Source organism: Aspergillus ruber (genome assembly GCF_000600275.1).
Source record: "Aspergillus ruber CBS 135680 unplaced genomic scaffold scaffold00007, whole genome shotgun sequence".
Lineage (NCBI taxonomy): Eukaryota > Fungi > Ascomycota > Eurotiomycetes > Eurotiales > Aspergillaceae > Aspergillus > Aspergillus ruber.
Window position 1 is genome coordinate 717,208 of NW_024467303.1, and position 24,864 is coordinate 742,071.

Sequence of the window (24,864 nt, forward strand, 5' to 3'; positions counted from 1 at the left end):
CTTGGCCAGTTCTGTCAGCTCTCAGGCTACCGAAAAGAGTGATGCAACACATAAATCGTCTGGTTCTCATGGAAAGTTTTCGAAGTACATCAATTCGTTTAGCGGTGTGTCAAACTGTATTCTCTGTCTAGATAAGCGGTTTTGGCTGACAGGGTTTGGTTCTTCCAGGAGACACTGCCTTTCCCAACCTCGACTTCTCAGAAGCCGTATTTGGTCCCGGTCAATCCTTGAAAGAGGGTGAGTACCAGTGAGTTGCCGATCCGTTGGTTTTGATACACTGATGCCCTGCTAGGTAAAACAGAGGACGAGCAGGCGATTTCTTTCCAAAAGAAGGTAAAACTACACTCATACCATGCCAACCAACCAGCCTCATTAACTCCAACAGCTCAAGCATATCCGCGAAATCACCGGAACGCAGGTCGATCTCCGCATCGAAGAAGACCCCGACTCCCCACAGCGACCCAACGACCCTAGAATGTGGCACACGAAGAATCTAAGATGCGCCTCCTGCATGGGATCCTGCGCAGTTTGCAATACTGCGTGCTGCATGTACGAAGCTGGCTGTCGCGCGAAGAAAGATCCTAGAAACTGCGCTTTCAAAGCCGCTCAGGCTGAGAGGATCGTTTCGAATATTGAGGCCTTAGGTTCGCATGTTCGGGATAACACGACATTCATTATGTGTACTTTGGGCGGAGGCTGCGGACGATATGTCTGTCCGGAGTGTTGTGGGATCTGTCTCAATGTGGCTTGTCAGGATGTTCAGTGCAAGGTAAATACAATGGGTTCTTTATCGTATCTGCTATCATTTGATATGATATTGACTTGGTCGTATAGGAATGTAAAACCGATCCTTGGGGTCCTTGCGACTGGCATAATGAATGCATCGCATTTCTATGATAGATAGAATCTGTCTGGCCGCTTAATGATAAAGCGAGGAAAAATGGAAGGAGAACGCAATTGTAATACTGAAGAGGGAGACGAGTGACGGCTACCGAAACAACACATGTATCTGTCCTACAAGGCGCACAAGAAACATATCCCAGCAGTAAATGAATTTCGACGTCAAGTAGCCATAATAAGTGTACCTTATTCTCAGTTAAATCTAATCGTAGAAAATAATTGATATCCAACCCCTTTACATTCATGGTTGCCGCTCCGGGAGACGATTCGGCCAACCAAGGGCAGCCGAGATCACGTGTCACACTTTAGCGAGGCTCCGCACCGCCGCACCACAATTGTGTCAGTCTCACGACCAGGTCGCCGCAGCGATTCGACTCAACCACCCAACGCCAACCGACAACACTCGACCGGCTGCGCATCACCGACAACCAAGATGCGTACCTACGACGATTCTTTCAGCGGTCAGAAGATCTACCCTGGAAAGGTGTGTTTGTTGCCCCCCTGGGCAGGCAGGCCTGTCGAAGTCATTATCGATGACCCGCCACGATCCTGCATATCGAATCGAGACAACGAATTCGCCGCCTACCTATACGTTTATATGAGAATGGCTGGTTAACGGGATTTTTTCTTTCTGAATTATAGGGTAAGCTGTTCGTCCGTGGCGACAGCAAGATCTTCCGCTTCCAGAACGGAAAGTCCGAGTCGCTTTTCCTCCAGCGCAAGAACCCTCGCCGGATATCCTGGACTGTCCTCTACCGTCGCCAGCACAAGAAGGGCATCTCTGAAGTCAGTACCGCCCAATCCCTTTTGGTTTAAGTGTTTCGAGTTGTTTCTGGAAGAGGGGGATACGAAGTATTTCGACAAACGCATCGAACCGTTTTACACCGGCATGGATGAAGATATGATATTTGATTGGAATAGAGGGGAAATTACGAAACTACGCAATATGGAAACAAGATGCTGACCGGTGATTTTTCAACTCGAACAGGAAGTTGCTAAGAAGCGCACTCGCCGTGTCGTGAAGTCCCAGCGTGCCATTGTCGGTGCCTCTCTCGATGTGATCAAGGAGCGCCGCAACCAGCGCCCCGAGGCCCGTGCCGCCGCTCGCCAGGACGCTATCAAGCAGGCCAAGGAGAAGAAGGCCGCTTCCGAGAGCGCTAAGAAGGCTGACAAGGCCAAGTCCGCCGCCGGTGCCGCCAAGGGTGGTGCTAAGCAGGGTGGTAAGAAGCGTACTTAAAAAACGGTTTAGGCTTGGGCTGGGTGTTCTTTTTTCCATTTTAGTACAAGAGAATCTCATGTGGTTGGAATTCTATGATACTTCTCCCCGGAGCTGGGATTTGTTTTCCTAAACAAGATCGTTTCCAACAATTCAGCGTACGATATGAGCGAAGGGTTTCTTTGATGAAACTTCCCGCTCGGCTTTCAGGCTGTTTCTATCACTACGCCATGGTTTATAGCCAAGAAATGGAAAAGAAAATGTGATAATATCTGTTATCATCTGGGCCTGTAGTACTATGCGACATAAGATCAGTTGCAAGAGTAGAATCGTATCTTCTGCAATAATGTCAGCCACCATCGTTTTGTCTACCGGCTAGTATAACTAGACATTGGCGGAGTCTCCAGGATCTCTCCGTACTTAGCGCCATACAGCATACGGAGCACAGCGTCATGGCGATCAGGCTTATCGCGGCGTATCACATGACCTGTAATAAATCATGACAATACCATACTCCCGACCCTAATCAACAAGCGTAGGGCACAAACCTACGCTAAACCCTTTTGGGACCCCGAATCAAAGCAATGTTTGTATATACAGTCATATCTCAAGTCAAACGTTGTACAAAATACAATAAAGAATAGGAAATAGGAAATATAAATTTCCAGAATATCACTCTTAACCCCCCCCCCCCAAATAAATCCACTCTATTCTCTGAGAAGAGAATCTTGCCAGCCTCAGGCATAAATACCCGTCACGTTACGCGACCTAACTCGCCATCTCGCTTACCGGGCGGTGTAACGCGGTTTTTGCCCACAGATCCCTTTCCGCCGCCCCCTCTCAAAGCAGCCTTTCTGACAACTCCTCCCCCATTTCGATCCGACAAGTTATACAACACCACCAGCAGCCATGGGTAAGGTTCACGGATCTCTCGCCCGTGCGGGTAAGGTCAAGTCTGCGACTCCTAAGGTGGGTTATTCCTTTTTTCTTTGGTTTTCAGTGGTTATCTGCGAGCGAAACGAGATGAGAAATGTTGCATGGAATGTTGCCACCGACGGGGCAAGAGGAGGGATAGGGTTTTGTCTTGACGACAAAAGGAGGATTAGGGGGATTTCGCTCGCGATATACTAATGGTTTTTGATGGGGATTTAAATGCTGATCAATATTCGATGATTACAGGTCGAGGCACAAGAGAAGAAGAAGCAGCCTAAGGGCCGCGCTATGAAGCGTCTCAAGTACACCCGCCGTTTCGTCAACGTTACCATGACCGGTGGCAAGCGGAAGGTACGTTGAATTCGATAAAAGGATGACGACTCCGGATGTTCGTGGGATGGAATGAAGTTTGGGAGATACTCTGAGATTGTTCGCATTTCGTAGCGGGGGCCCGATCGGCTCCGTGGCTCGAGCATTCTAGCTTTATCTTCCAGCTTCGACCATCCCACTGAATGGATCCGAAGCGTTGATAAAATGGATCGGAACACGAGCTGACGACATCGACAATAGATGAACCCCAACCCTGGCGCATAAACTAGTCGAACCTCTTCCGATACGGTGAAAAACTAAGATGATGACTTCGAGCGGGAAATATCCGACCGACGACAAGACAACCTACAAAACAGCATCATCTGAGAATTCGGGGGGTTTATGTTGGTGGGGAAAAATTGAATTTGTCAATCTATTACTCGCCGGGCCAACGCTTTTTTTATTCGGGAATACCATGGGATATCCTACTTTGTTTTATAAGGGGCTTGGTTTCTGGTTTGAGAGTTAATGAAATGGGTTCATGATTTCCGTGGGCTTTTGAAACAATCAGCATGAGGGAATTTCAGTGTTTCGTTTTCTTTTGACTCTGCTTAACACCGGATATTGGATGTTGGCTGGTTGCCTTCCGAAAAGCTATGCCCTTTGGAAATGAAATCAAATAGCGAATGCATCTATTTGGTTTGCAGCATTATGATGCGCCAATAATCCGCCATGGTAGTCCATTTACGTACTCGTTCGTTCGGTAACTCCCTTGATCCTCTTAGGAGGCTGTTCGCTTATGAGGCCAGCCGTATCTCCGAAAGATAGTCTATGAACAATCAATGAAGGTAACATGTATTATACCCTAAAAAGTTTTGCTCGCGGGGATAACTAATCACACGATTCGCCATGAATAGAAACCGTAACTCTATAGTCCATTAATGTCCCGCTATATAAAGACGAGTCGCATTTGATCATGGAGCCATCAATGCGTTGATCTTAATGCAATACCAGCACATCTAGTCGGGTTCGTCTCGCTTTCAGGATCTCAATCGAAACGAAGACTCGAAATCTATCTAGTCGCTCTCAATATGTAATTTTAGGAAACGCCAGGATAAACATTCGACAGACAATGATCCGTGAAGTCATTATGAAGAATCTCAGTAGTAATGCGCCATCTCGAGTCCAGCACGCTTGAAACCGCACTTGACGTAGAAACCCTCGTTGGCCTCTGAGCAATCGAGAATGCTCTGCAAAACGTTAGCCACATGCATAGTCCAATAAATAACAGAGGCAGAGAAGAAGAAAAAGAAATACCTTATAGCACCCAACCCTCGCCGCCACAAAATCCAGCGCCTGAATAATCCTCAACCCCAACTTCTTCCCCTGCTGCCCCTTCTCCACCGCAATATCCTCAATATGGCCAACAAGCCCCAACGAGTGAATAAACTTGCGCTCCACGATCAAACTACCCGTACCCACAATCCGCTCCGCATCGTCACACACAACCAGCAGGTAGTACTCGTCGTTGCGCGAAGAGATCCAGTCGTATCGCTGGTTCCACTTGTCTTCATCCACGTCGCCCACGGTCGTCAGCACGCGCAGGACGTCGAGGTAGCCGCGTTGAAAGTCGGAGCGCTGGAGGGGACGGATTGTGTAGCCGGGGGGGAGGACGGCGAGAACTTCGGGGGAGATTAGGTTTGTAGAGAAGAGAGGGGTTTCAACGCCGTTCTGCGCGGAAGGGACGGGCTTGGTGGCCGCGGGGATGGTGGTGGCTGCGAGTGCGGCGTTTGTCATTTTGGAGGTCTTTTTTTGGGGGATTGAGTGACGGAGAATTGGTTGTAGAGGCCACGGAGGAGAAATTGGGTGGTTCAGAGGCTTGACTTTGTCGGAGAAGGAGGTCAGGAACAGGAACCGGAAGAAAAGTTTGCTGTAGAGAAAAGGAGAAGTTATGCAAAGAGAAAACAACAAAGGATCAGATAAATGTCTCTATCAGAGAAATAAATAGCAATCGACGCAGAGACTGGAGCAATGCTGGAAAGAACGAAGGGGTGATGGAGTGACTTCCGCAGGAGGGCGAAGCACAACGGCGGTATGGACACTTACTGGAACTGTCTTACCTCGGACACGAAAGGCTACCAGACCGAACAACGGCGCAAAACCAATGAGAAACTGCAGCAAAAATAGTTACTTTTTGACTCCGTAGCAAAATTGCCTTTTTTTTTTTTTTTTTTTTTTTTTTTTTTTTTTTTCCGAGGTACAAGTATGGATATAGTTGTGCTATTTTTGGTTGTGCTGACAGCGAAACCGCGGGAAGAAGTCGGTATGCAGAACCAAGTAAATAGTACAATGTAATTCCTTTCAAGTATACAGGTAACATGCTAATTCTGACCGCATGGCTTTATCCAAATATGAAAACGGGTTTAGCAAAATTGTAGCATCGACTCATCATGCCCCATTTCGCATCTCGGGCTCATCATATTCCAGACTACCCGCTTATTTCTTCTCCTTAGGGGCCAACATCAGCTCGGGGCGGACGTATTTCTCAAAGTCCTCCTCGGACAGAGCCTTGAGCTCCATAGCACTCTCCTTGAGAGTGATGCCCTTCTTGTGGGCGTTCTTGGCCACCTTGGAGGCCATGTCATAACCAATAACGGGGTTCAAGCAGGTAACAAGCATCAGACTGATACAAATCAGTATGGAATGGGGACGTCCAATATAAGACAAAGAAACTTACCTCTCATGGAGGAGAGTGCTGATTCTGTCCTCGTTAGCCTGGAGACCATGAACCAGGTTCTTCTCAAAGCTGGCCATGCCGTCGGCCAAGATGCGTACGCTGTGGAGCAGGTTACGGATAATGGAAGGCTTGAAGACGTTAAGCTCGAACTGGCCGTTCATACCACCAATGGTGGCGGCGACGTGGTTACCCATAACCTGGGAGCAAACCATGGTGAGGGACTCGCACTGGGTAGGGTTAACCTTGCCAGGCATGATCGACGAGCCAGGCTCGTTCTCAGGGAGAATCAGCTCGTTCAGACCGCAGCGGGGACCAGATCCGAGGTAACGAACGTCCTGAGCAATCTTGAAGAGCGAACCGGCAAGAGTGTTGAGGGAACCGGAGGCCTCGACGACGGCATCATGGGCAGCCAGAACCTCGAACTTGTTAGGAGCGGTCTTGAACTCGGTACCGGTGAGCTTGGAAACCTCGGCAGCAATAGCCTCGTCGAAGCCCTTGAAAGTGTTCAGACCGGTGCCGACAGCAGTACCACCCTGAGCAAGGTAGCGGAGGTGGGGAATGCTGGCTTCAACGCGCTCAATGTTGCGGTCGAGTTGAGCAACATATCCGGAGAACTCCTGACCGAGGGTCAAGGGGGTAGCATCCTGCAAGTGAGTACGACCAATCTTGATGATGTCGCTGAAGTTCTCTACCTTCACCTGAAGAGCGTTGCGCAGGCTTCTCAGAGAAGGCAGCAGGGTGTTCTCGAGCTCGACGACGGCAGCAATATGCATGGCAGTGGGGAAGGAGTCGTTGGAAGAGGCCGACATGTTGACGTGATCGTTGGGGTGGACGGGCTTCTTGGTACCCATGGTGCCACCGAGAATCTCAATGGCACGGTTCGAGATGACCTCGTTGGAGTTCATGTTAGACTGGGTGCCGGAGCCGGTCTGCCAAACGACAAGAGGGAAGTGATCCAGCAACTTGCCCTCTGCGACCTCAGTGGCAGCCTGCTTGATGGCCTCACCAATCTTGGGATCTTGAGCGAGTTGGTTAATGCTGCCCTATCGCAATTATCCGGTGGGGATTGTTCTTACCAAGGCCAAATTTCATGTTCACGGTAGCAGCAGCGCACTTCAGGGTACCGAAGGCCTTGATGACGGCCTCAGGCATACGGTCCTGGGGCTGGTTGATGTCGAAGTTGCCCAAGGAGCTGCCTTTGTATCAGCATCCACTATCCATCATACATATAGCTGCAATTTGTCTGATCAGATTGGCGCTTACCGCTGGGTCTGGGCACCCCAGTACTTGTCCCCGGGGACCTGTTTAGAAACGCAATTAGAGTCTATACAAGCGACAGTTGCGAAATATGGGTAACTTACCTGGATCTCACCGAAAGCATCGCTCTCTGTCCGAGTTTCAGCAGCCTATACCATGCGCAACTGCGTTAGCAATGGTACTCCCAGTATTTTTCTCTCCGCTCTTCGCTAGACCTCCAGGCGCACAGCGCACATACCATTCTGCCGGTAGAAACAAAGGTCCTCTTGGAAAGATTGTTGAAGGACTGGAGACGAGGGAACTGCTGGAGGGATCGGGTATTGGAGCAGAGAGCGCGACGGCTACTGAGAGAAGCGGGGGTACGAGGAACGAAAGCCACAGCAGCGCGGGCAACTGCGGGGGAGGAGCGCGTCACAGAAGCCACAGAGCGCACGGCAGCTCGGGAGGAGAGAGCGGGGGAGACCATGATGATGACCGGCCAATGGATTCCTTTCCAGAATGGAATTGGAGAATGAATGTGAATCTGGAAGCGACAGCGACAACAATCTGAGGAAAGACTGCAAGGTGAGGTTAATAAGGCTTGTCTCCTCCGACTGTTCTGCCGAATACACCCGGCCCGGTATCGGCATGACGCTCTTTCTATGCGTCTACTGTGTGCAAGTGCCGGTATTACCGTATCGTATGGTAAAGATCTTCTCCGGCCACCTTCTTCCTATTTAGGTAATCTTCATCTCTCCTACCTTCTCTCCTACAAAGCACTCTTGTTGTGTCGCACAAACTATTTGATCATGGAAGGTGGGCTCTTGGGCCATAGTTGCTGAGAGCTCATTGTATCCCTGGGTCAGACTCCTTTAGAAAGCAATACATTCCCGTCAGACAAGGACAAGACATAGGCTCAGTTCCACTCGTCCGGGTCTGCTGTGCTCAGCCTGGACCTGGGAATGAATTATATGGGGGTTTAAATAACTGCCAGAATATCTGTTGATGATAGAACAATTTACCACGGCCTTGTCCTCGGTATAACATGCTGTGGCGGGCTGCAACTCGAGAGCATCGTCAGTTGAATGCACGGTTTCGTCTACAGGAGTGGTAGTTCATGTTAGCATACAAGACCTGAGGATAAATGCTATCCATGGAATTGGGACATCGCTATCCTGCGGACACATAATATGCTAGCCGGATGCGTCTTTAGGGCATTACCGGAAGAGAAACAAAGAGATCGAGGACTCTAGGCATATTATCGTAACGCATGCCCATTGGCACAATTTATCCTAGATGTAGTATTAGCACAGAAAAATGCTAGAGTAATAGCTGCTCTACTGCTCCATTATTCTGTTGAGGTCGATTTAATATCCGTTGATGTCATAGATCAAACCCCACATTTTGATATTGACGGGTTTTCCATGGAATAATCTAGCGTGTCAACACCTCAAGGGTCACTGATATTTCGGTAGCAACCAGGAACAAAATTCTGCTTCTTTCCTGCCCTGATTCTCATTCACTTTACGATCTGGATCGACCCACAGCACAAAAGAGGCGGCGGTTTAGTCATCCGCCTTTGGCCCATCTTCAACTCTTCAGCATACTCTTACAATTCAAGAAATTACCACTCATATAAACCGTCATTCTTCCCTGGTGGATCCGTATATCAGACAAACGCACGCACCATGACGATCCTCAACAAAATGGGCCCAGTGGCCACGGATGAGATCTTCGACCTTAACCGTGAATTCTTCAACGACACTTACCCCGAGAAGGCCAGTCTAGGCGTGGGCGTCTTCCGCACCAACGAAGGAAAGCCATGGCCTCTCCCCGTAGTACGCGAAGCAGAGCAGCGCCTCTTCGACGAGCAAAGCCTCTCCCGCCATGAGTACACGGCCATCGAAGGCGACATGGCCTTCGTGCGTCTCGCGCGGGACGTCCTGTTCAACTTCCACGGCAAAGAGGACTCAGATGCGCAGAAGGCGGAAAAGGAGCGGATCGCCTCTGTGCAGACTGTCGCGGGGACGGGCGCTAACCACCTCGGTGCGATCTTTCTCGCGCACAATATGAAGCCGAGTAAAGTGTGGTTATCGGATCCGTCGTGGGCGAACCATGACACTATCTGGGATCAGGCGGGTGTGCCGCGTGCGAAGTACCCGTACTACAACCCTGCCACCCGCCTGTTTGACTTTGAGGGTATGATGGCCGTGTTGGAGAATGAGGGGCAAGAGGGCGATGTCATCCTTCTGCATGCGTCTGCGCATAACCCCACTGGTCTGGACCCCACCAAGGAACAGTGGAAAGTTATCGCGGACCTATGTGAGCGCAAGAGGATCTTCCCGTTCTTCGACTCGGCGTACCAAGGTTTCGCCTCGGGTTCGCTCGAGGAGGACTCGTGGGCTGTGCGGTACTTCTTCAACGAGAAGCCGCATCTGGAGATGTGCGTCGCACAGAGTTTCTCTAAGAACTTCGGTCTTTATGGTCAGCGTGTTGGTGCATTCCACTATGTCCTCAGCAACTCTGAAAAGCAATTGAACCGCACCGTCGTCGACAACCTATGCCACTTGATTCGTGGCGAGTTCTCCATGGGTCCCTCTGGGGGATGCAGTATCGTCAAGAAGGTCCTGACAGACGAGAACTTGACTGCTCAGTGGCACGAGAACATGAGAGAGATGGCTTCTCGGATCCAGTCGATGCGTCGTGCTCTCTATGACGAGCTCGTGCGACTTGGAACCCCGGGTACCTGGGAACATATCGTGCAGCAGGTATACCACCTTTATCTCTCTGTATGAGATACAAAATCACTAACACGAGACAGAACGGAATGTTCTCCTACACCGGTCTGACCTCCGAGCAAGTCCAAGCCTTGAAGGAAAAGTACCACGTCTACTTGCTCAAGTCCGGCAGAGCTTCCATCAGTGGCTGTAAGTCCATCTACCCAGTTGTCCTTGACACAAATACTAATTTTTCTTTTAGTGAGCACGAATAATGTCGCCTACGTCGCCAAAGCTTTTGACGATGTTGTCCGGAATGTGAACTAGATGACTGATGATACTATGATTGGATATGGATATTGATGCATGATATGATGGATAGGTGGCACCTGTTTTGGATACGTTTGTCAATAATTCAAAAGCCATGTACAAAGAAATAGATATGTGATTTATTCGGTTACTTCAGGCATTTGACATATTTAAAAATTGTATTGAAGCTTCAGAAACGTCAGCATCTGAAGTAAAATGCTGATAGCCTTATACCATGTACTATACACATACCATTGAACACATAAAGCAACAGAAAGGACATCCCGGAATGGTTGCCACTCGACAGTTATTCTATGGATTAAGCAGGAATGCCCATGACACACAATACTACCGGATATAAAAAGTCATAAGACGCCAGACAACATAAACCATTCATAGGAAGAAATGAAGTATAGAAAATAAAAAGGGAAACAAGAAAGCAATCCGACGCACTCCGTCTACTCAGTGGCCATCATCCATCATTGAGGCTAGAGAGGAACTTCGTTAAAGTCTCCTTCGCTTTGCTTCCCCTTGAGCTTTTTCTCTCCATCTCCGTCACCGGTAGTTTCTTCGTTTTCGGATTTAGCCTCTGGCGAGGCGTTTTCCGGCCCCTTCGTGGCTCCGTTCTGCTCGGGCTTTTCTTCCTTAAGCTCTTCCTTCTCGTCTGGAGATACGGTCTCTGATGGCACAAATTCACCGTTTTGTTCGGGCTGGCTGCTAGGCTCCGGGGATTCTTCCTTCAGTTTTTCTTCCTCTGGAGCGTCATCCTTTGGAGGGGGCAGGGGCGGCGATTGCTCATTTTCTGACTCCTCTTCCCCCTCCTCTGCCTTAGGTTGACCATTTGTGGGTTGGCCCGGGAAAGGAGTCAACGGCTGTTCACTTGCAGCAGACTGGCCGCGTTCGCGCGAAGGCAGGGTCTGAAGGTTGGTTTGCGTCTGGTTCTGGGATGGAGCCTGGTTCTGGGCAGTGGTTGCTATCGAAGCCGTAGAGGCATTGTGCTGGTGCTGCGACGATCCGTGAATCGGTCCTAGCTGTCGGGTCTTGGGGTCCGCATTCAGGTAGTAGCCCCGGACACTCACAATCGTGCCCTCCGCCTCACAGGCATCGACCCACTCCGGCAACACCACGGGAATGTTCATCTCCACTGCCTTCTGCCACAGTGGGCCTCGTCCTTCCGTGCAGACAAAGTGGGTTGTGTCGATGCGAACGGTATCGATCAGCTTGCCTCCAATGCGGTCCAGTGCGGTTGCGAGTGCCTCCTTCTGCTGCGGGGGGAGGATGCCCGGTGTGACCGTGATTCCAGACAGATCCGTCATCTTGTGTGTCCGACAGGTCAACTTCTCCGACTGGTAGGTACCGGCGGTCGTGCGCAGCACTAGGTGGAAGGTGTATTCGGTATGGATAGCAAGTCCGCTGATCTTGGTGCTCCGAGTCTCAGTAGGCCTTGGTATCGAGCCAGCTTTAGAGCCATTGCGGTAGAGAGACAATGACTTGAGCGACGCTGTTGCTAGATCGATAGGATCCCATTCCAGGACCAGCGATGTCTGCGTGGCATTTCGGAGGCGGAGGATGGGCGGCGACGGGGTTTTGATACCATAGGTGTTCAAAATACGTTTTTGAAGAGACTGGAAATCGGATGCGCTGGTGGCTTCAGCGGCATGATTGCGCGCTACTGTGATGTCGACGATGCTGCCGGAGGCGATGTTGTTGGGTAGGAGGACGGAGGGGAATTCGATCTAGCCAAGGGGAGAAGCCAAGTCAATTAGCGGTTGTTCACAATTAATTCGATACATGCTTCATTTCATTCCATGTAATCTCCAGTAAATTCTCGAAAAAGACGTGCAGAAGCAAGGCTGGTCTCGCGATCAATCGCTGCGCAAAGGGGAAACATGAGCTTACGAGGCGGTTGTCTTGGGTCAGGAGCACGGCGACTCCAGCGTCTACCTTGCCAACGGTCAAGGAGACCAACATATTGGATATTTGAGTCTGTGAGATCAATAGTCTGAAGAAGAGATATGGAATGGAAAAAAAAAAAAAGACCGCAAGGTGTCAAAGTTGAGTTTATTGAGATAGTTTTGTTTGGCCGTCCGTTGTCTGGAGAAAGAGGGAGGTGATTATTGTTCCTGATCGGCCGTTGGCGAATAGGCGCCAAGAGAGCACCAGGGAATGCGACAATGTCCCGTCTATGTTTAGTACAGCAATGATGTTCATAATTACGATTACTACGTTTATGTACAAGTACAGTGGACGGGTCATTTCTTAGTTGAGCCAATCGAGGTTACGTGGTGTATATATATATCCAACTTCACCGAGTCACATGCTACATATATAGCCCTGACAGCACATCATTATACACATATAAAGTACATATTTACAAAAGAACCATGATCAGTACCATATCATCTAGTATTCGGCACGCGTCCTCGCTTCTTGTGCTTATTCGAATCGCCACTGGGCCTATTCTGCTGTCTTTTTGCTCGTAACAGGGCATCGAGCGCCGAACTCATCTCTTTTTGAATTGTCGGATATTGTTCTTTGATGGTCGCCTCACGCACGAGAATCTCGAATGATCCCGTCAGATTCCCGCCCATCTTAGTCTTCCTTGAACCCTGAGTATTATCCAATATCCTCCGGCCTTCCCGATCAAACCCTCGCGCCTCCAAAGCCTGCTCGAACGCAAGACGAGTTCTCCTAGCACTCCACGAACGAACCACGCGGCGATACGGCTGCAGGGGGTATATTGCAACTCTCCACCATAATGTATTCTGATCTCTGGTGTCGCACATATGGGCAACCTTAGGTCGAAGTGGATGAAAGGGTGCCCCTAGATACCGTTTTGCGACGGGAGGTATGAGGGCCTTCGGATCATACCGTATGGAGTAGAGGTTTGTTGATGCAATTAGTTTCATTTCTTTATTTCCTCAGTGCCCTAAAAGGGACACGAGCCACATCTCTGTCGTTGTTTTCGCGAAGCACTGCACACTCGTCGGCCGATTGAGCGCCACTTCGCAGCTCCCCAACGGCGAAGCAAGTTGGGGAAAGAGAAGCAAGGAGAATGCGCAAGTGGAAGAACTGCCCTTAAGATTGACAAATAGGGTTTAAAATAGGAGTAATTCCGTAATAAGTGTGCCTTTGCGATTTCCATCAAAATCCATGGATGGTTTCTCTTTTCGCCGGCAAAACAGTAGGCGGTGAATCTTCATACAGCATCATTGGCTTATATTAGTGGCAAGCCTTAGGCAGCATTCAGGCCACCCGCCACATCGGGCTCCCCACTATACATTTAAAAGAACTCGAAATTCCATCCTCCGCTCGCTCTCGACACTTTCCCCCACTTTCCTCAATTCTCAACCGACACAGGTACGTTCTTACCACAACATACCCCCTATACCTATCTCCAAGAGGTTATTGACTTGGTTTTCCACACAGCGTTAATTCGCCATGCCCAAGAACAAGGGAAAGGTGCGTTTACGAATTTTTCCCCTTCCGTGACAAAGAATATTAGCCATCTCACCTATCCGATTTTTTTGCCTTCACTTTGCCGTGATTTCTATGTCCACCAGCACCGCCCAAAGGAAGCAAATCACGTGGCAAAGAAAGAGGCGAGAGAATGGAACGGATGGGGCTGGCATAATGAAAAATCCTCGTTCTGGAACATACACTAACTCTTTCTATAGGGCGGTAAGAACCGCCGACGTGGTAAGAACGAGAACGACAACGAGAAGCGCGAACTCGTCTTCAAGGAGGAAGGCCAGGAATATGCGCAGGTCGTGAAGATGCTGGGTAACGGCCGTCTAGAGGCTCTTTGCTTTGACGGTGAGAAGCGCTTGGCACATATTCGTGGCAAGCTCAGGAAGAAGGTCTGGATCAACCAGGGTGACATTATTCTCCTCTCTCTGCGTGAATACCAAGACGAAAAGGGCGACGTTATCATGAAGTACACCGCCGATGAGGCTAGAAGTCTCAAGGCCTACGGCGAGTTGCCCGAGAATGCCAAGATCAACGAGACCGACACCTACGGCCAAGAAGGACTCGAGGACAACGTCGAGTTCGACGAGGACCGTGAGAGTGACGAAGAAGACAAGGAGATCGATGTTGACGACCTCTAAACTACCTTCCTCAATCCCCTATTTATTCAGCCTTGCAGGAGTCACTGGGCTTGCTTCTACCTCTCCTACAACCAGCCTTTTTCGCCGTTGGTTTTCCCCTGCACCGTTGTCCAATCCAAAACGACAACCAATCCTTTCGGAATGCTATGATTTCTCTAGTCGACATTGTATGTAACCATGTCGGTCATCTTTCGAAACGGTGACAACGAGATCGGATCTACGGCGCGCCACGCTTCGATTTACGACTTCTTTTTTTTTTTTTATCGATACCCAGGGCTGCTCTTTCAAGATACCCAGGGCATGAATTATTAATAGGGGGATCCTGATGTTCGCCCATGACCGGAAATGGATTATAGATTACGACTTTTCGGGATCATTTTCTGTTATGCATCGGCGTTCTTAGGATTTATGCAGAAAAAGCAGTTGCAATGCGCATGGATAGGACGGACTGCATTTTGCATGTGGCGTGTTTTCGTGTCGGCAATTGTTTGTTCTGTCTTTCTCATTTTTCTTCCTTATTTCGTTTTTGAAAATAATGATAGATTGATGAGAAGGGTATGGAAATATAATTTTTAAAACCATTCAACCTTTGAACTCGTAGTATCATACCTTCTTTCAGATATAGACTAGGTATCCTTTACGGAGTACTCTGTAGCGAGATCTTCGACATAACAAGATTCTCTGCACAATCACCTATTCCCGGTAACCCATGCAATATATGCAAACCAGACAACAAACACGAACCAACTACGTCTCAAACACACTCTTCCGAAAAAAACCAACAATCTTCCTCGCAGCCTCCTTTCCAATTAACGGATCCAACCTCTCCACATCCATATTCGCAATCTCATTAATATTCCCCGTCTCTAGAATCAACCTCTCCAGCGCTTGTGGCGTCACACCAGGCACAGCACGGAGCATTTCCTGCGGTAGGAGGTTGAAGATGCGGTGCTCGATGCCTGCGGCGGCCATCATGTTTCCGCCTCCTTCTCCAGGAGCTACTGCTTGGGCTGTATCTGGATCGATATCGACGTCGAGACCGGTCTGGACGGCTTTTATTGGATCTGGCTCGGAGCTGTTCTTTTTGAGCTCTGCGAAGATCTCGGCTGTTTGATAGGGTGAGGAGGACCAGATGATTTTCAGGCGGGGGAAGGTGATTGTTAAGAGGACGAGGAGATGTTGTGCGGATTTCGGGCTGGAGGCGTTGACGAGAGAGCTGCTTGCTGAGACGGAGGTCGTCATGGCACCCGAGGATGAAAAGCCATAGTTCGTTAGGAAGGTTGTGCCCGGTGTTGCGGTGGAGGTGAATGCGTCGAAGGTGAATGATTTGTTCTCGTCGAATTCGATTAGGAGTAAGGGGTTTGTATAGTGTTGGAGCATGGTTTCGGCTTGGTTGTAGAGACGGCCGTTGCGTAGGGAGGCGATTAGGTCGCGGACTGATTTTCGTTCGACGCAGATGTCTGGTGTGAGGACGTAGTCGCCGACAGTTAGTTGGCATGGGACGATAATCATGCTGTTTCCGTGGAGCAAGGATGGTAGGGCGCTTCGGAATTCTCGAACGTCCACGACAACTCGTGGTGGCGACGCCGTTGCTGCTAGTCGACCACCTCCGGCAATGCGCGTGTTCACGGTTCGGAGGAATTGCTCCTGAGGGTCTTCCATGCTCTTGTCATGGGTGAGGGTGACAGCCATGTTCTTGAGGTGGTAACATTAGCAAGACCTCCGATATTGTCCTGGTAATATGCGAACTTACTCCTTTCTCTTTGATGAGCTTACTGAAAGAGTCCTTCTCACGTCTCACTGCACTCAGGTATCGCTGTTCTTCGACCGATCCTCCATAGTATATGAAATACACCTTCACGTCTCGTCCAACATGGGAGCTGCGATAAACCTCGACTCGTCGGATAAACGCAGGATCTGGTTCGTACATGATTATATATCGTGGCCGAATCTCTTCCAAGATATGCTCGTCCATGTCACCGTCGTATGGATGCACTACGACTAGATCGTTCATATCGTACAGTTCGTAGAAGTCATCCATGTCTTCTAGAACGTCGATGATAATCTCCTCCTTTTGGATCTCCTCAACCTCTGTAGGTTGGATTTCATCCAGTAAGCTGGTCACTTGATCTGGCAGTTCGACCTCAGTTTGAACACTGCTGTTCGGTACACGACCTGCAGCCGAGGAAACAGCGCCACCACCACGCACCCGGCGTCGTTTATTTGGGGGAGCTTTTCCTTGTTGACTTGGCGTTCCCGATTGAGGCTGGCTCTTGCCCGACTGTGACTCGTCGTTGGCGGCTTTGGTAGATAGATTTCTATTGACGTTCGAGAGAGAACGCTTCCAGTCCAGATATTCTCGCAGTCTTCGTCGCATCATTATTTCTGCAGAACTTTGGATGCCTTCGCTTGTGATATCCTCTGGGCCATTATCGACTTTGGCGTGCATCGTCCCGAGATACTCTCGAATCTGCCGACAGGTTCTTTGGTCGCTGCACATGATTAGCGTGGTTTTGTTGGATTCATTCATACTGGCTGGGTTGAAGTAAGTATCACGCTCAATCTCTTCCAGCACTTCTGTTAAAACCCTCCATTTGGGTTGCTCTTCTAGAACGGGTTGAAGTGTGGAAGGGAAAGGGCTCGAAAACGAGTGGTTTGTTTCGTGGCTTATCTTCCCTTGGTATACCCTAGACTTTGCCGTCTGGAAAAGGACATGGGCAGCGTCAAGGAAAAGCCAGGGCGAAAAGTTATGTCTGCTCGAGCCGGGAGGTGGAGAATTGGCAGCGACTATGGTGTCAAGATATTTGATAAACGAAACGGCATCGTACGTAAGCAAAGCGCTGGTCAAGTTAGGGGGAAAAAATAAAAAATAAAAGGGGCTGAGGGGGAGAATATGCGGTTGCTATTAGTGAACGTACTGGAGAATTGCCCGCAGATCTGTCAGATCGTTAACAATCTGCCGGGTCCTGAAGCTCACACGGTGCCAAACGTGGTCAAGTTGACGTCTGATAGCGATGTCGAAGCTCCTATGCAAGGCGCTGTCGAGTGTCCAATCTTCCACGTCGATTCCTATGTTCGCTTTTTTCAACTCGCCGATGCTGATCTCCACACACTCAAGAACAGCATTCTGGATTTCACGCATCTTGTCCGTCATCGGGACTTCCAGCTCGATAACTTCAGCTTTTCTGCGTCCCTCCAACGACTCAGCGACAGTGACATGAAAGCGTGGCCATAGGGAAGCCTTGCGCAGAAAAGTATTACGCAACGAATTGGTCAAAGGCGCAAAACCGGTTGTGAAAGGCTCTGGGGAGTCCGAGAAGGCTTTGAGAAAGCCCAACTTGTTGGCTTGCCGATATATTCGGATGATGAAAGCTTCAGTTGAAGTGGCCACGATCTTGTCGGCATGTAGAATGACCATCCCGGTAATCTTCTCGGGGCTAAGGAGTCCTGAACCGATTGCAGTTAGCGCGCGCTGTGCTGCTTCACAGTGCGGCATCAACATACTCGATAAGAGATCAACGACAAGTATCCTGGATGTTACACTCAAAATACCACCCTCTGCGTAGAGTTTCTCTCTGGGCTCTCGTTAGTCCTTTCGCTCCAATTGAATCCTCACGAATCACATACCGCATCGGTACAGTCGCTCTCTCTGTGTTGATGACCTTGAGTCCTCGAGCAAGAGGTGTCTTGCTGATGGCATAATGTTCTGCCAATGCTTTGAAACGGTTAGTATCGCTCGGGTCCACTCATTATTGTGCATACCCTCTCCGATCCACTCATTCTCTTGATCATCTGCACCAACTACCAGCACTAGATTATTCCCAGCAGCATCGTAAAAGTGTAATAGATTCGTCACTAAGCGTAGCAGCCCAAGGCCGCGAGCCAGGATGACCAACTCATCCTCTCCACGGAGTTCGGTGAAGATGTCCTGCTGATATTGCTTTGAATCGGTTCAATCAGCACTTGATAATGGTTCTTATATTACAAAACAGTGAAATAGCAAGGCATACCAGCGGTAGGGACAGCTTCACCGGGACATTTGTGCGTTCAGGTGGCATGAGGAGCCTCTTGACGCGGCGAAGGCGTTCTTGAAGCTATTCCGTGATAGAGCGCCGCGCGATCACGTGTCTATGATGCAATCGACAGAGGGCTACGGATCACTATGTAGGGCATTCGATAACCCCAGGGGCTACATGAGTCTATGAAGTTAAATATAGCTTTACATACAGTCATTTAGACTGTCCATTGAAGTGGAATCTGGAGCAATTCCATCATAAGCACATGATATTGTAGCAGTAATATTATTATCTACTTGACCTGCCCTGCTATTTATCACATTCGTATCCAATCACCAGCGTTGCCATCTAGTCTCATCAACATCATCGTTCGATCCCTGATCTCCCCTGTTGATGCTTTGCGCGGCATACCTAAGGATCACAGTATTTAGCCAATGTGTTATTCATCCAACCCAGAATGATCACGTACTCTCCAGATCCTGAAGAATCATCATTGCTTTTCGTCGCCAACTGCCACTGACCCTGCCAATCCCATGCGCTTTGGTTTTGAGATAAGTTGTCGTTGCTATTGCTGCTGCTACTGCTGCTGCTTCTGCGCTTGTCGGCTTGCTCGTATAAATAGCTAGTAGGGTCCCAGGAGTCCGACATATTGACAATACAATATTCCGTGGCGATAATGTAGTAGTTTTGAAAAAAATCTGCTATCTCTATTCTCCGCTATAATTCAATACGGACAAAATGTAGAGGATATTATATAGCCAGTGGGGGCAATTCCACCCCGGATGACGTTGTTAATAGTAAACCCTTATAAGGCCGGGAACTCAGATACAGCGAATAGTGCTACAATTAGGAGGGATCATTCGATTCGATCTGATTTCTCGACCGAACTAGCTGTGTTTATGGATAGTAATGGTGAAATCTGTCCCCTGGATTGGATTCCTGAGGATAAACATGTAGGTTCCAAGAAGGAGTTATTATATATATATATATATATCGACCGATTGAAACCAATGCAATTATTTCGACCAGCAAATTATTCCTTATAGTCTATGACCATTAACGGTGGAAAAATAAGCCGCAGTTGTTCTACTAGAGAAGCGACTATCGCTGTTCTCCGTAATAAGGGAGTTCCCCACCAAACCGCGCTCTCTCTCGTTCGCTCTCTCTTCCTTCTCCTCTCCCTCACCACTTCCCCAAGCTCAGCGACAACAACATAGCCACTCCCTTGCCTTCTCACCTTCGTTTCGTTTCCATTGTTATTCCCTGATCTTATTTGGGCATAAGGTCCCTTCTTTGCCACACCCGGAAATCCCGTGCCTGGGCGCACTTGGAGTCTGCCTGGTGCCCGAGTCTCTGCGCCGATTGCCTCTGCAATGTGTCCTCCCAGATTCGTTTAAATTCAGTTCTACCAGTGCTACGGCAGCTTCGTTGCCCCATTTGGGCTTCTCAGACACTTCCCCCCTTCTCCTCCCCGTGTTCGTTCCCTCTGCGTCATCGAGCAGTGATCCGTCATGCCATCCATCCTCAGTGACGCCGACAAGGAGACAGTCAAACGAAATGTCCCTAAGCCATCGAACAAAATCCATGCTGTAGCAGTCGCGCGACTGTATGTCGCCTATCCGGATCCTCAGAGATGGGTCTACACGGGTTTGCAGGGTGCTGCAGTGCTTGCGAACGATCTCGTCGGGCGTACCTTTTGGTTGAAGATGGTCGATGTCTCGGTAAGCGCTACTACTACGTTCCCTTACAAAGAATCGCTGACTGATGCTCTTTTCTTCTGGGCTATAGCCTGCCGGAAGAGGCGTTATTTGGGATCAAGAGATATACGACAATTTCCATTACAACCAAGACCGGACATTCTTCCATACGTTCGAGCTCGAAGACTGCCCGGCCGGTCTATCATTCGCCGATGAGAAAGAGGCCAAAACATTTATCAAGAAGTTTCACGAGCGGGAGAAGAATGCCAGCAAAGAGACCAGACAGACGCCCTTTGCCTCGACTCGTGGTCAAGGTCCCGCTCCTGTGATGAATGGCAAAGGCGGCATAGGACGCTCAATTTTCGGTAGCTTGCTGGGCCATCGGTCATCGTCAGTACCAAGCGGACCTCCTCCCCCAGCGCCTGCAGCAACCTCCGCGCCTTCAATCCAGGTCGCTCCTCCCCCTCTATCAGCCAGTTCGTCACGCAAAGAATTGCCTTTCAACACCAGTGACCCGTCTTGGAAAGGCCTTCTGGATGAACTGATGCAGATGGGAATTACCGAAGACCAGATTGCTGAGAATTCGGACTTTATCAAGGCGTATATCGATCAGAAGCAGGCTACGGAGGATGAAAACCAGAAGAAAGGAAAAGCTCCTCCGCCTCCCCCCTCCGCACCTCCTGCCCCCAAGGTTAGCCCCCAGAGCACTGGCAACAGCTTAGGTAGTCGACGAGGTGCTCCTCCTCCGCCGCCTCCATCTCGAAGGACTCGGCCCGACGCGCAGGAGGATAGTGCGTCAGCCTCACCACGTGAACCGTCACCACCCCGGCCCAGGTTCCGAGCACCGCCGCCAATTGCAGATGCTGGCAGATTTGCGCAGGGCACTAGCCCAGCGCCTGGCACGCGTTCACGAGCAAGCTCTGGAGCGAATCCTGGACCCCCGCCTCCTCCGCGGCCTCCAAAGACGCCAATGGAGGACAGCGCTCATCGGTTTGGAGTCCCTCCTCCCTTCCAAGGAGAGCGTAAGGTGTCAGCACCACCGGCACCACCCAGTCGAAGCCCGGCACCTCCAGGGCCTCCGCCGCCTCCACCCCGTACAACAAGCCCTGCGGCACAACCACCCCTTCCTCCTAAGGTCCCTCACGGGCCACCTCCACCAGCCAGAAATCCAATTCCTCCTCCGCCTCCACCTGTTCCTACTGCTTGTCGGCCCATTCCTCCTACAACTGCTGCACCACCAGCCCCTCCACCTCCACCTCCAGTTACAAACCTTCCACCGCCGCCTTCACCCTCCACAGGCGGTCTTCCTCCACGTCCTCCACCGCCGCCAGTGAACACTGCTCCCCCTCCCCCTCCGCCGGCGCCGCCAGCAAGTACCGGTCCGCCAGCTCCTCCACCTCCACCGCCGCCGGCACCTGGCGTTGGCGCTGGTGCTTCCCCACCGCCCCCACCACCACCGGGTGCTGGTGCGCCTCCCCCTCCCCCCCCTGCTGCCGGCGCTCCACCGCTGCCCAAGCCTACTGGTGGGAGGGATGATCTCTTGGCCTCGATTAGAGCTTCAGGAGGAAAGGGTGGTGGTGGTTTACGGAAAGTCAGCGAAGCGGAGAAGAAAGATCGGAGTGGGGCTCATGTGCCTGGAGGTGCTAACGAATCGTCATCTGGAACTCCAAGCGGTGGCGGCGCTCCTCAAGGAGGCCTGGCAGGGGCCTTGCAAGATGCACTGGCAAAGCGAAAGCAGAAGGTCAGCGGTAGTGGTAAGTATTCTATTCCATGTGTTACCGCCTTATACAGCATGTTCTAATTGCATTCACAGATGATGAGAAGGATGATGATGACGACTGGTAAACTGTCGCTTGCCTTGATCACTATCATTGTATCTTTACTTGTCGACTTATGGTTATTGGGTGAATTCATGGACTGGTGTTAGAGAAACCTTGCGTAATGAGTATGGGTCTCTTTCCGCGGTGGTTCACGGATTCGTCAAAAGCTTTTGTTTCAAGGCATACATCCAGTAAGCGAATAGAACAGGTTTTTGCGCATATTTATTGCGTCTATGCAAATACAAAAGAACGACTTGCGGAGAGACATTCAATTGTTATGTCGGAGTAGAGTCATAGCTGTAGTTCTGGAATACAGTTTGCCGTTTTTGGAAATGTCGGATCAACTTTGAGCCGCCCACCGCGCGACTCCGATAGAAAAAAAGATGAGCCGGTTTGCTTTCCATGACTGGCCCGACAAGAACTGACGGCATTAATTCATTGAGTGAAACAAAAGACAGCATCAATTAACGGCTGCTGGGTGTGCGGCACTATTAGGAAAGACAGATATGCTGTCTCCCTCGCCGTTGAAGCCCTCCGCTCCATCAGCGTCACTCCTCCGATTCCTGCGCTCTCAATCCGATTATTTCACAGCCAATCCGTCGACAAGCTTCGGTTCTACAACATGTTCCGAAGGCCGACCGTCGCGCGCCTGGAGAACATCAAATTGGACAAAGCTTGACCCTGCGCCATGCAGAGCAACAGCCGAAGCAAACCTTTTCGCCATCCCGAATCTCTCGACCAAAAAGCATACGTCTTCGCGAGGTCGATGCGCACTCGACAAGGAAGAACCAATCCAACTATCGCTTTCACCTCTTAATCTTTCGTCCTCACGAGCTGCGTCGACAAAGAGCCGTCCGCTACTGCGCAGGCTTTTTGATCTGAGGCGTAGCAAAGAATCCGACGCCAAAGGGAAACCCAACCGGTCTGGGCCTGCGCTGATCGATGACGGGACAGAGTCGAGTTTCAATATTGGGCGTGGATTAGTATCAAAGGCGACAAATGAATTGCGATTGCGATGCACCGAGTTTGATAATAATGGGAATGTCACGCTTGTCAACGGGGAGTTCAGGAAAAGTGAATTGATCGCGAAGGTTTGTCTATCAGCTATTTCCGGGCTATTTTAACTGATACCACGAGAAAGTAAATCGCTGACCAGAATGCCGAATGATAGTACGGTTTACTTCCTCGCGATCTTCGCAAAATCGATTCTTCGACCTTGCCCCACATTCTTGTCCGGCCGAGCGCTATCCTCATCAACCTCTTGCATCTTCGAGTCCTGATTAAAGCTGATCGGGTTCTTGTGTTTGACGCCTATGGATCGACAGACTCTTACATGCAATCGTTATTCGTTTACGACCTGGAGGGGAAACTTCGACAGAAGCAGGCTCAAAGTGCCGGTGCCCTACCTTATGAGTTCCGCGCCCTGGAAGCGGTATTGATCAGCGTTACCGCCGGGTTGGAAGAAGAGTTTAATGGCGTCAGAGATCCGGTTGTGCGTGTTCTTCGAGCTCTGGAAGAGGATATTGATCGGGACAAGCTGCGACATCTTCTGATCTATTCCAAGAGGCTGGGTACCTTCGAACAGAAGGCCAGATTGGTCCGAGATGCTATAGATGACCTCCTGGAGGCAGACGATGATTTGACTTCCATGTATTTGACTGAGAGATCTCAGGGAATGCAGCGAACAGATGATGATCACCAAGAAGTTGAGATGTTGCTCGAGTCATACCACAAGGTCTGCGATGAAATTGTCCAGGCTAGCGGCAACTTAGTGACTGGTATTCGAAACACTGAGGAAGTGTAAGTTTGACCCATATCAACCTAAGCGCATATCGAATCTAACCCGATGCAGTGTCAAAGCTATTCTTGACGCAAACCGCAACTCCCTCATGCTGCTCGATCTCAAGTTCAGCATTGGTACACTCGGTCTGGCCACTGGAACCCTCTATGCCGGTCTCTACGGAATGAACTTGAAGAACTTCATCGAAGAATCCGACTTCGGTTTTGGCGGTGTCTCCGTGACCTGCTTCGCCATCACTGCAGTCGTCTGCGTCTACGGACTCCACAAGCTCCGCAAGCTTCAACGTGTCCGGATGTGGGGTGAATCTGGCGTTGGGGGAGCCCCCATCGCACCTCTCGCCAGCAGTGTCGGCCATCGGTCCAACTGGCGGGCTGACTCGATCGAACCGGTCTGGGGCAGCTACCCCGGTGAAGGACGGGTTGAAAGAATTAAGCGTCTTAAGGAAGGTGCCGCTGCGACTGCTGCTAAATCAGCTGCGTCTGATGCGACAGCGACTAAAGCGTCGGATATTATGAATAAGATGGAGTACACGAGACGTGTCCGCGAAGATGCCTCGACGAACGGGTCGACGGAGTACTATCCCTCTCGTGACAGAGATCACAAGGGTTGCTCTTCTTGAGAGATTGTCTACTTCCTCTCTTTACCTTTAATTTGTGATACCATCGTGCAAACCATCACAACATCAAAGGCATTGCCCATCATGAACCTGGGCAAATTGTTTGACAAAAGCTACATACCTTTCCTTCTCATTTCTTCTTGTTTGGAGTCACTCGATTATAGAAGGCGTTAGATTTGGGGTTTTTAAATATGATCGGTAAGTGGGGGTAGCATAGCATTGTTATTATAATCTTCTCTCACTTGCGAGTCACGCTACCTTCATGACTGTATGATTAGAGCTCCCATCTCCTTTCCATTCAGTTACGCTTTGAATTTGAGAATTCGAAGTAACAGAGAAAATGACCTAACCTGATTTGGTTTGGCCTCGATCTCTGAGGAAGCTACGGGATAATTGGCATTAATGAATCTCCTTGTATGTATGTACTGTATGTATGTGCCTATACAAG

The 24,864-nt window shown here is 49.9% G+C and overlaps 12 protein-coding genes across 12 annotated transcripts; 7 read left to right on the plus strand and 5 right to left on the minus strand.

The window, feature by feature from the left end:
- Nucleotides 1-385: 385 nt before the first annotated feature.
- EURHEDRAFT_424117 (uncharacterized protein) lies at nucleotides 386-769 on the plus strand (the record flags this gene model as incomplete). Its single annotated transcript, XM_040783371.1, has 1 exon — nucleotides 386-769. A coding segment is annotated over one exon (384 nt), but the record flags the coding sequence as incomplete, so codon positions are not given.
- Nucleotides 770-1,333: 564 nt separating this feature from the next.
- On the plus strand, nucleotides 1,334-2,125 carry EURHEDRAFT_440699 (60S ribosomal protein eL24; the record flags this gene model as incomplete). Its single annotated transcript, XM_040783467.1, has 3 exons — nucleotides 1,334-1,384; nucleotides 1,543-1,686; nucleotides 1,889-2,125. Coding segments are annotated over 3 exons (432 nt in total), but the record flags the coding sequence as incomplete, so codon positions are not given.
- A 900-nt stretch (nucleotides 2,126-3,025) lies between these two features.
- On the plus strand, nucleotides 3,026-3,643 carry EURHEDRAFT_452372 (40S ribosomal protein eS30; the record flags this gene model as incomplete). The annotated part of the gene is made up of 3 exons (XM_040784027.1): nucleotides 3,026-3,085; nucleotides 3,296-3,400; nucleotides 3,620-3,643. The coding sequence occupies 3 exons, from the start codon at nucleotides 3,026-3,028 to the stop codon at nucleotides 3,641-3,643; spliced, it is 189 nt and encodes a 62-aa protein (XP_040640630.1).
- A 489-nt stretch (nucleotides 3,644-4,132) lies between these two features.
- On the minus strand, nucleotides 4,133-5,545 carry gup1 (glucosamine 6-phosphate N-acetyltransferase). The gene is made up of 2 exons (XM_040785688.1): nucleotides 4,676-5,545; nucleotides 4,133-4,608 (listed from the first exon to the last, which is right to left on the minus strand). Exons 1-2 carry the CDS (start codon nucleotides 5,153-5,155, stop codon nucleotides 4,519-4,521), a joined length of 570 nt encoding a protein of 189 aa, XP_040640631.1. The 5' UTR covers nucleotides 5,156-5,545; the 3' UTR covers nucleotides 4,133-4,518.
- A 65-nt stretch (nucleotides 5,546-5,610) lies between these two features.
- On the minus strand, nucleotides 5,611-8,609 carry EURHEDRAFT_529737 (class II fumarate hydratase; the record flags this gene model as incomplete). The annotated part of the gene is made up of 7 exons (XM_040787121.1): nucleotides 5,611-6,041; nucleotides 6,096-7,113; nucleotides 7,172-7,287; nucleotides 7,359-7,396; nucleotides 7,457-7,501; nucleotides 7,591-7,617; nucleotides 8,565-8,609. The coding sequence occupies 7 exons, from the start codon at nucleotides 8,607-8,609 to the stop codon at nucleotides 5,855-5,857; spliced, it is 1,476 nt and encodes a 491-aa protein (XP_040640632.1). The 3' UTR covers nucleotides 5,611-5,854.
- Nucleotides 8,610-9,019: 410 nt separating this feature from the next.
- Nucleotides 9,020-10,375, plus strand: EURHEDRAFT_401349 (putative aspartate transaminase; the record flags this gene model as incomplete). Its single annotated transcript, XM_040780076.1, has 3 exons — nucleotides 9,020-10,099; nucleotides 10,153-10,258; nucleotides 10,311-10,375. The coding sequence occupies 3 exons, from the start codon at nucleotides 9,020-9,022 to the stop codon at nucleotides 10,373-10,375; spliced, it is 1,251 nt and encodes a 416-aa protein (XP_040640633.1).
- A 470-nt stretch (nucleotides 10,376-10,845) lies between these two features.
- EURHEDRAFT_452014 (uncharacterized protein) lies at nucleotides 10,846-13,266 on the minus strand (the record flags this gene model as incomplete). Its single annotated transcript, XM_040783996.1, has 3 exons — nucleotides 10,846-12,093; nucleotides 12,257-12,343; nucleotides 12,775-13,266. The coding sequence occupies 3 exons, from the start codon at nucleotides 13,264-13,266 to the stop codon at nucleotides 10,846-10,848; spliced, it is 1,827 nt and encodes a 608-aa protein (XP_040640634.1).
- A 768-nt stretch (nucleotides 13,267-14,034) lies between these two features.
- On the plus strand, nucleotides 14,035-14,466 carry EURHEDRAFT_451995 (translation initiation complex factor eIF1A; the record flags this gene model as incomplete). The annotated part of the gene is made up of 1 exon (XM_040783993.1): nucleotides 14,035-14,466. A coding segment is annotated over one exon (432 nt), but the record flags the coding sequence as incomplete, so codon positions are not given.
- A 691-nt stretch (nucleotides 14,467-15,157) lies between these two features.
- Nucleotides 15,158-18,524, minus strand: EURHEDRAFT_475475 (ssDNA endodeoxyribonuclease RAD1; the record flags this gene model as incomplete). Its single annotated transcript, XM_040785406.1, has 7 exons — nucleotides 15,158-16,161; nucleotides 16,220-17,306; nucleotides 17,385-17,913; nucleotides 17,971-18,041; nucleotides 18,094-18,181; nucleotides 18,229-18,406; nucleotides 18,477-18,524. The coding sequence occupies 7 exons, from the start codon at nucleotides 18,522-18,524 to the stop codon at nucleotides 15,214-15,216; spliced, it is 2,949 nt and encodes a 982-aa protein (XP_040640636.1). The 3' UTR covers nucleotides 15,158-15,213.
- Nucleotides 18,525-18,814: 290 nt separating this feature from the next.
- Nucleotides 18,815-19,130, minus strand: EURHEDRAFT_376212 (uncharacterized protein; the record flags this gene model as incomplete). The annotated part of the gene is made up of 2 exons (XM_040778827.1): nucleotides 18,815-18,893; nucleotides 18,952-19,130. 2 exons carry the CDS (start codon nucleotides 19,128-19,130, stop codon nucleotides 18,815-18,817), a joined length of 258 nt encoding a protein of 85 aa, XP_040640637.1.
- A 412-nt stretch (nucleotides 19,131-19,542) lies between these two features.
- EURHEDRAFT_385132 (WASP family protein) lies at nucleotides 19,543-22,338 on the plus strand. Its single transcript, XM_040779642.1, has 3 exons — nucleotides 19,543-20,203; nucleotides 20,271-21,933; nucleotides 21,993-22,338. The coding sequence occupies exons 1-3, from the start codon at nucleotides 19,994-19,996 to the stop codon at nucleotides 22,022-22,024; spliced, it is 1,905 nt and encodes a 634-aa protein (XP_040640638.1). The 5' UTR covers nucleotides 19,543-19,993; the 3' UTR covers nucleotides 22,025-22,338.
- A 167-nt stretch (nucleotides 22,339-22,505) lies between these two features.
- On the plus strand, nucleotides 22,506-24,419 carry EURHEDRAFT_451911 (CorA family magnesium transporter; the record flags this gene model as incomplete). The annotated part of the gene is made up of 3 exons (XM_040783985.1): nucleotides 22,506-23,090; nucleotides 23,171-23,799; nucleotides 23,852-24,419. The coding sequence occupies 3 exons, from the start codon at nucleotides 22,506-22,508 to the stop codon at nucleotides 24,417-24,419; spliced, it is 1,782 nt and encodes a 593-aa protein (XP_040640639.1).
- Nucleotides 24,420-24,864: the final 445 nt, after the last annotated feature.

Bases quoted from the DNA above. Each gene is read 5' to 3' on its own strand.
- EURHEDRAFT_385132 (XM_040779642.1), top strand. From the start codon at position 19,994: ATGCCATCCATCCTCAGTGACGCCGACAAGGAGACAGTCAAACGAAAT. The intron at 20,204-20,270 runs GTAAGCGCTACT...TCTGGGCTATAG, and splicing joins TGAAGATGGTCGATGTCTCG to CCTGCCGGAAGAGGCGTTAT. The intron at 21,934-21,992 runs GTAAGTATTCTA...TTGCATTCACAG, and splicing joins GCAGAAGGTCAGCGGTAGTG to ATGATGAGAAGGATGATGAT.
- gup1 (XM_040785688.1), bottom strand. From the start codon at position 5,155: ATGACAAACGCCGCACTCGCAGCCACCACCATCCCCGCGGCCACCAAG. The intron at 4,609-4,675 runs GTATTTCTTTTT...AACGTTTTGCAG, and splicing joins CGAGGGTTGGGTGCTATAAG to AGCATTCTCGATTGCTCAGA.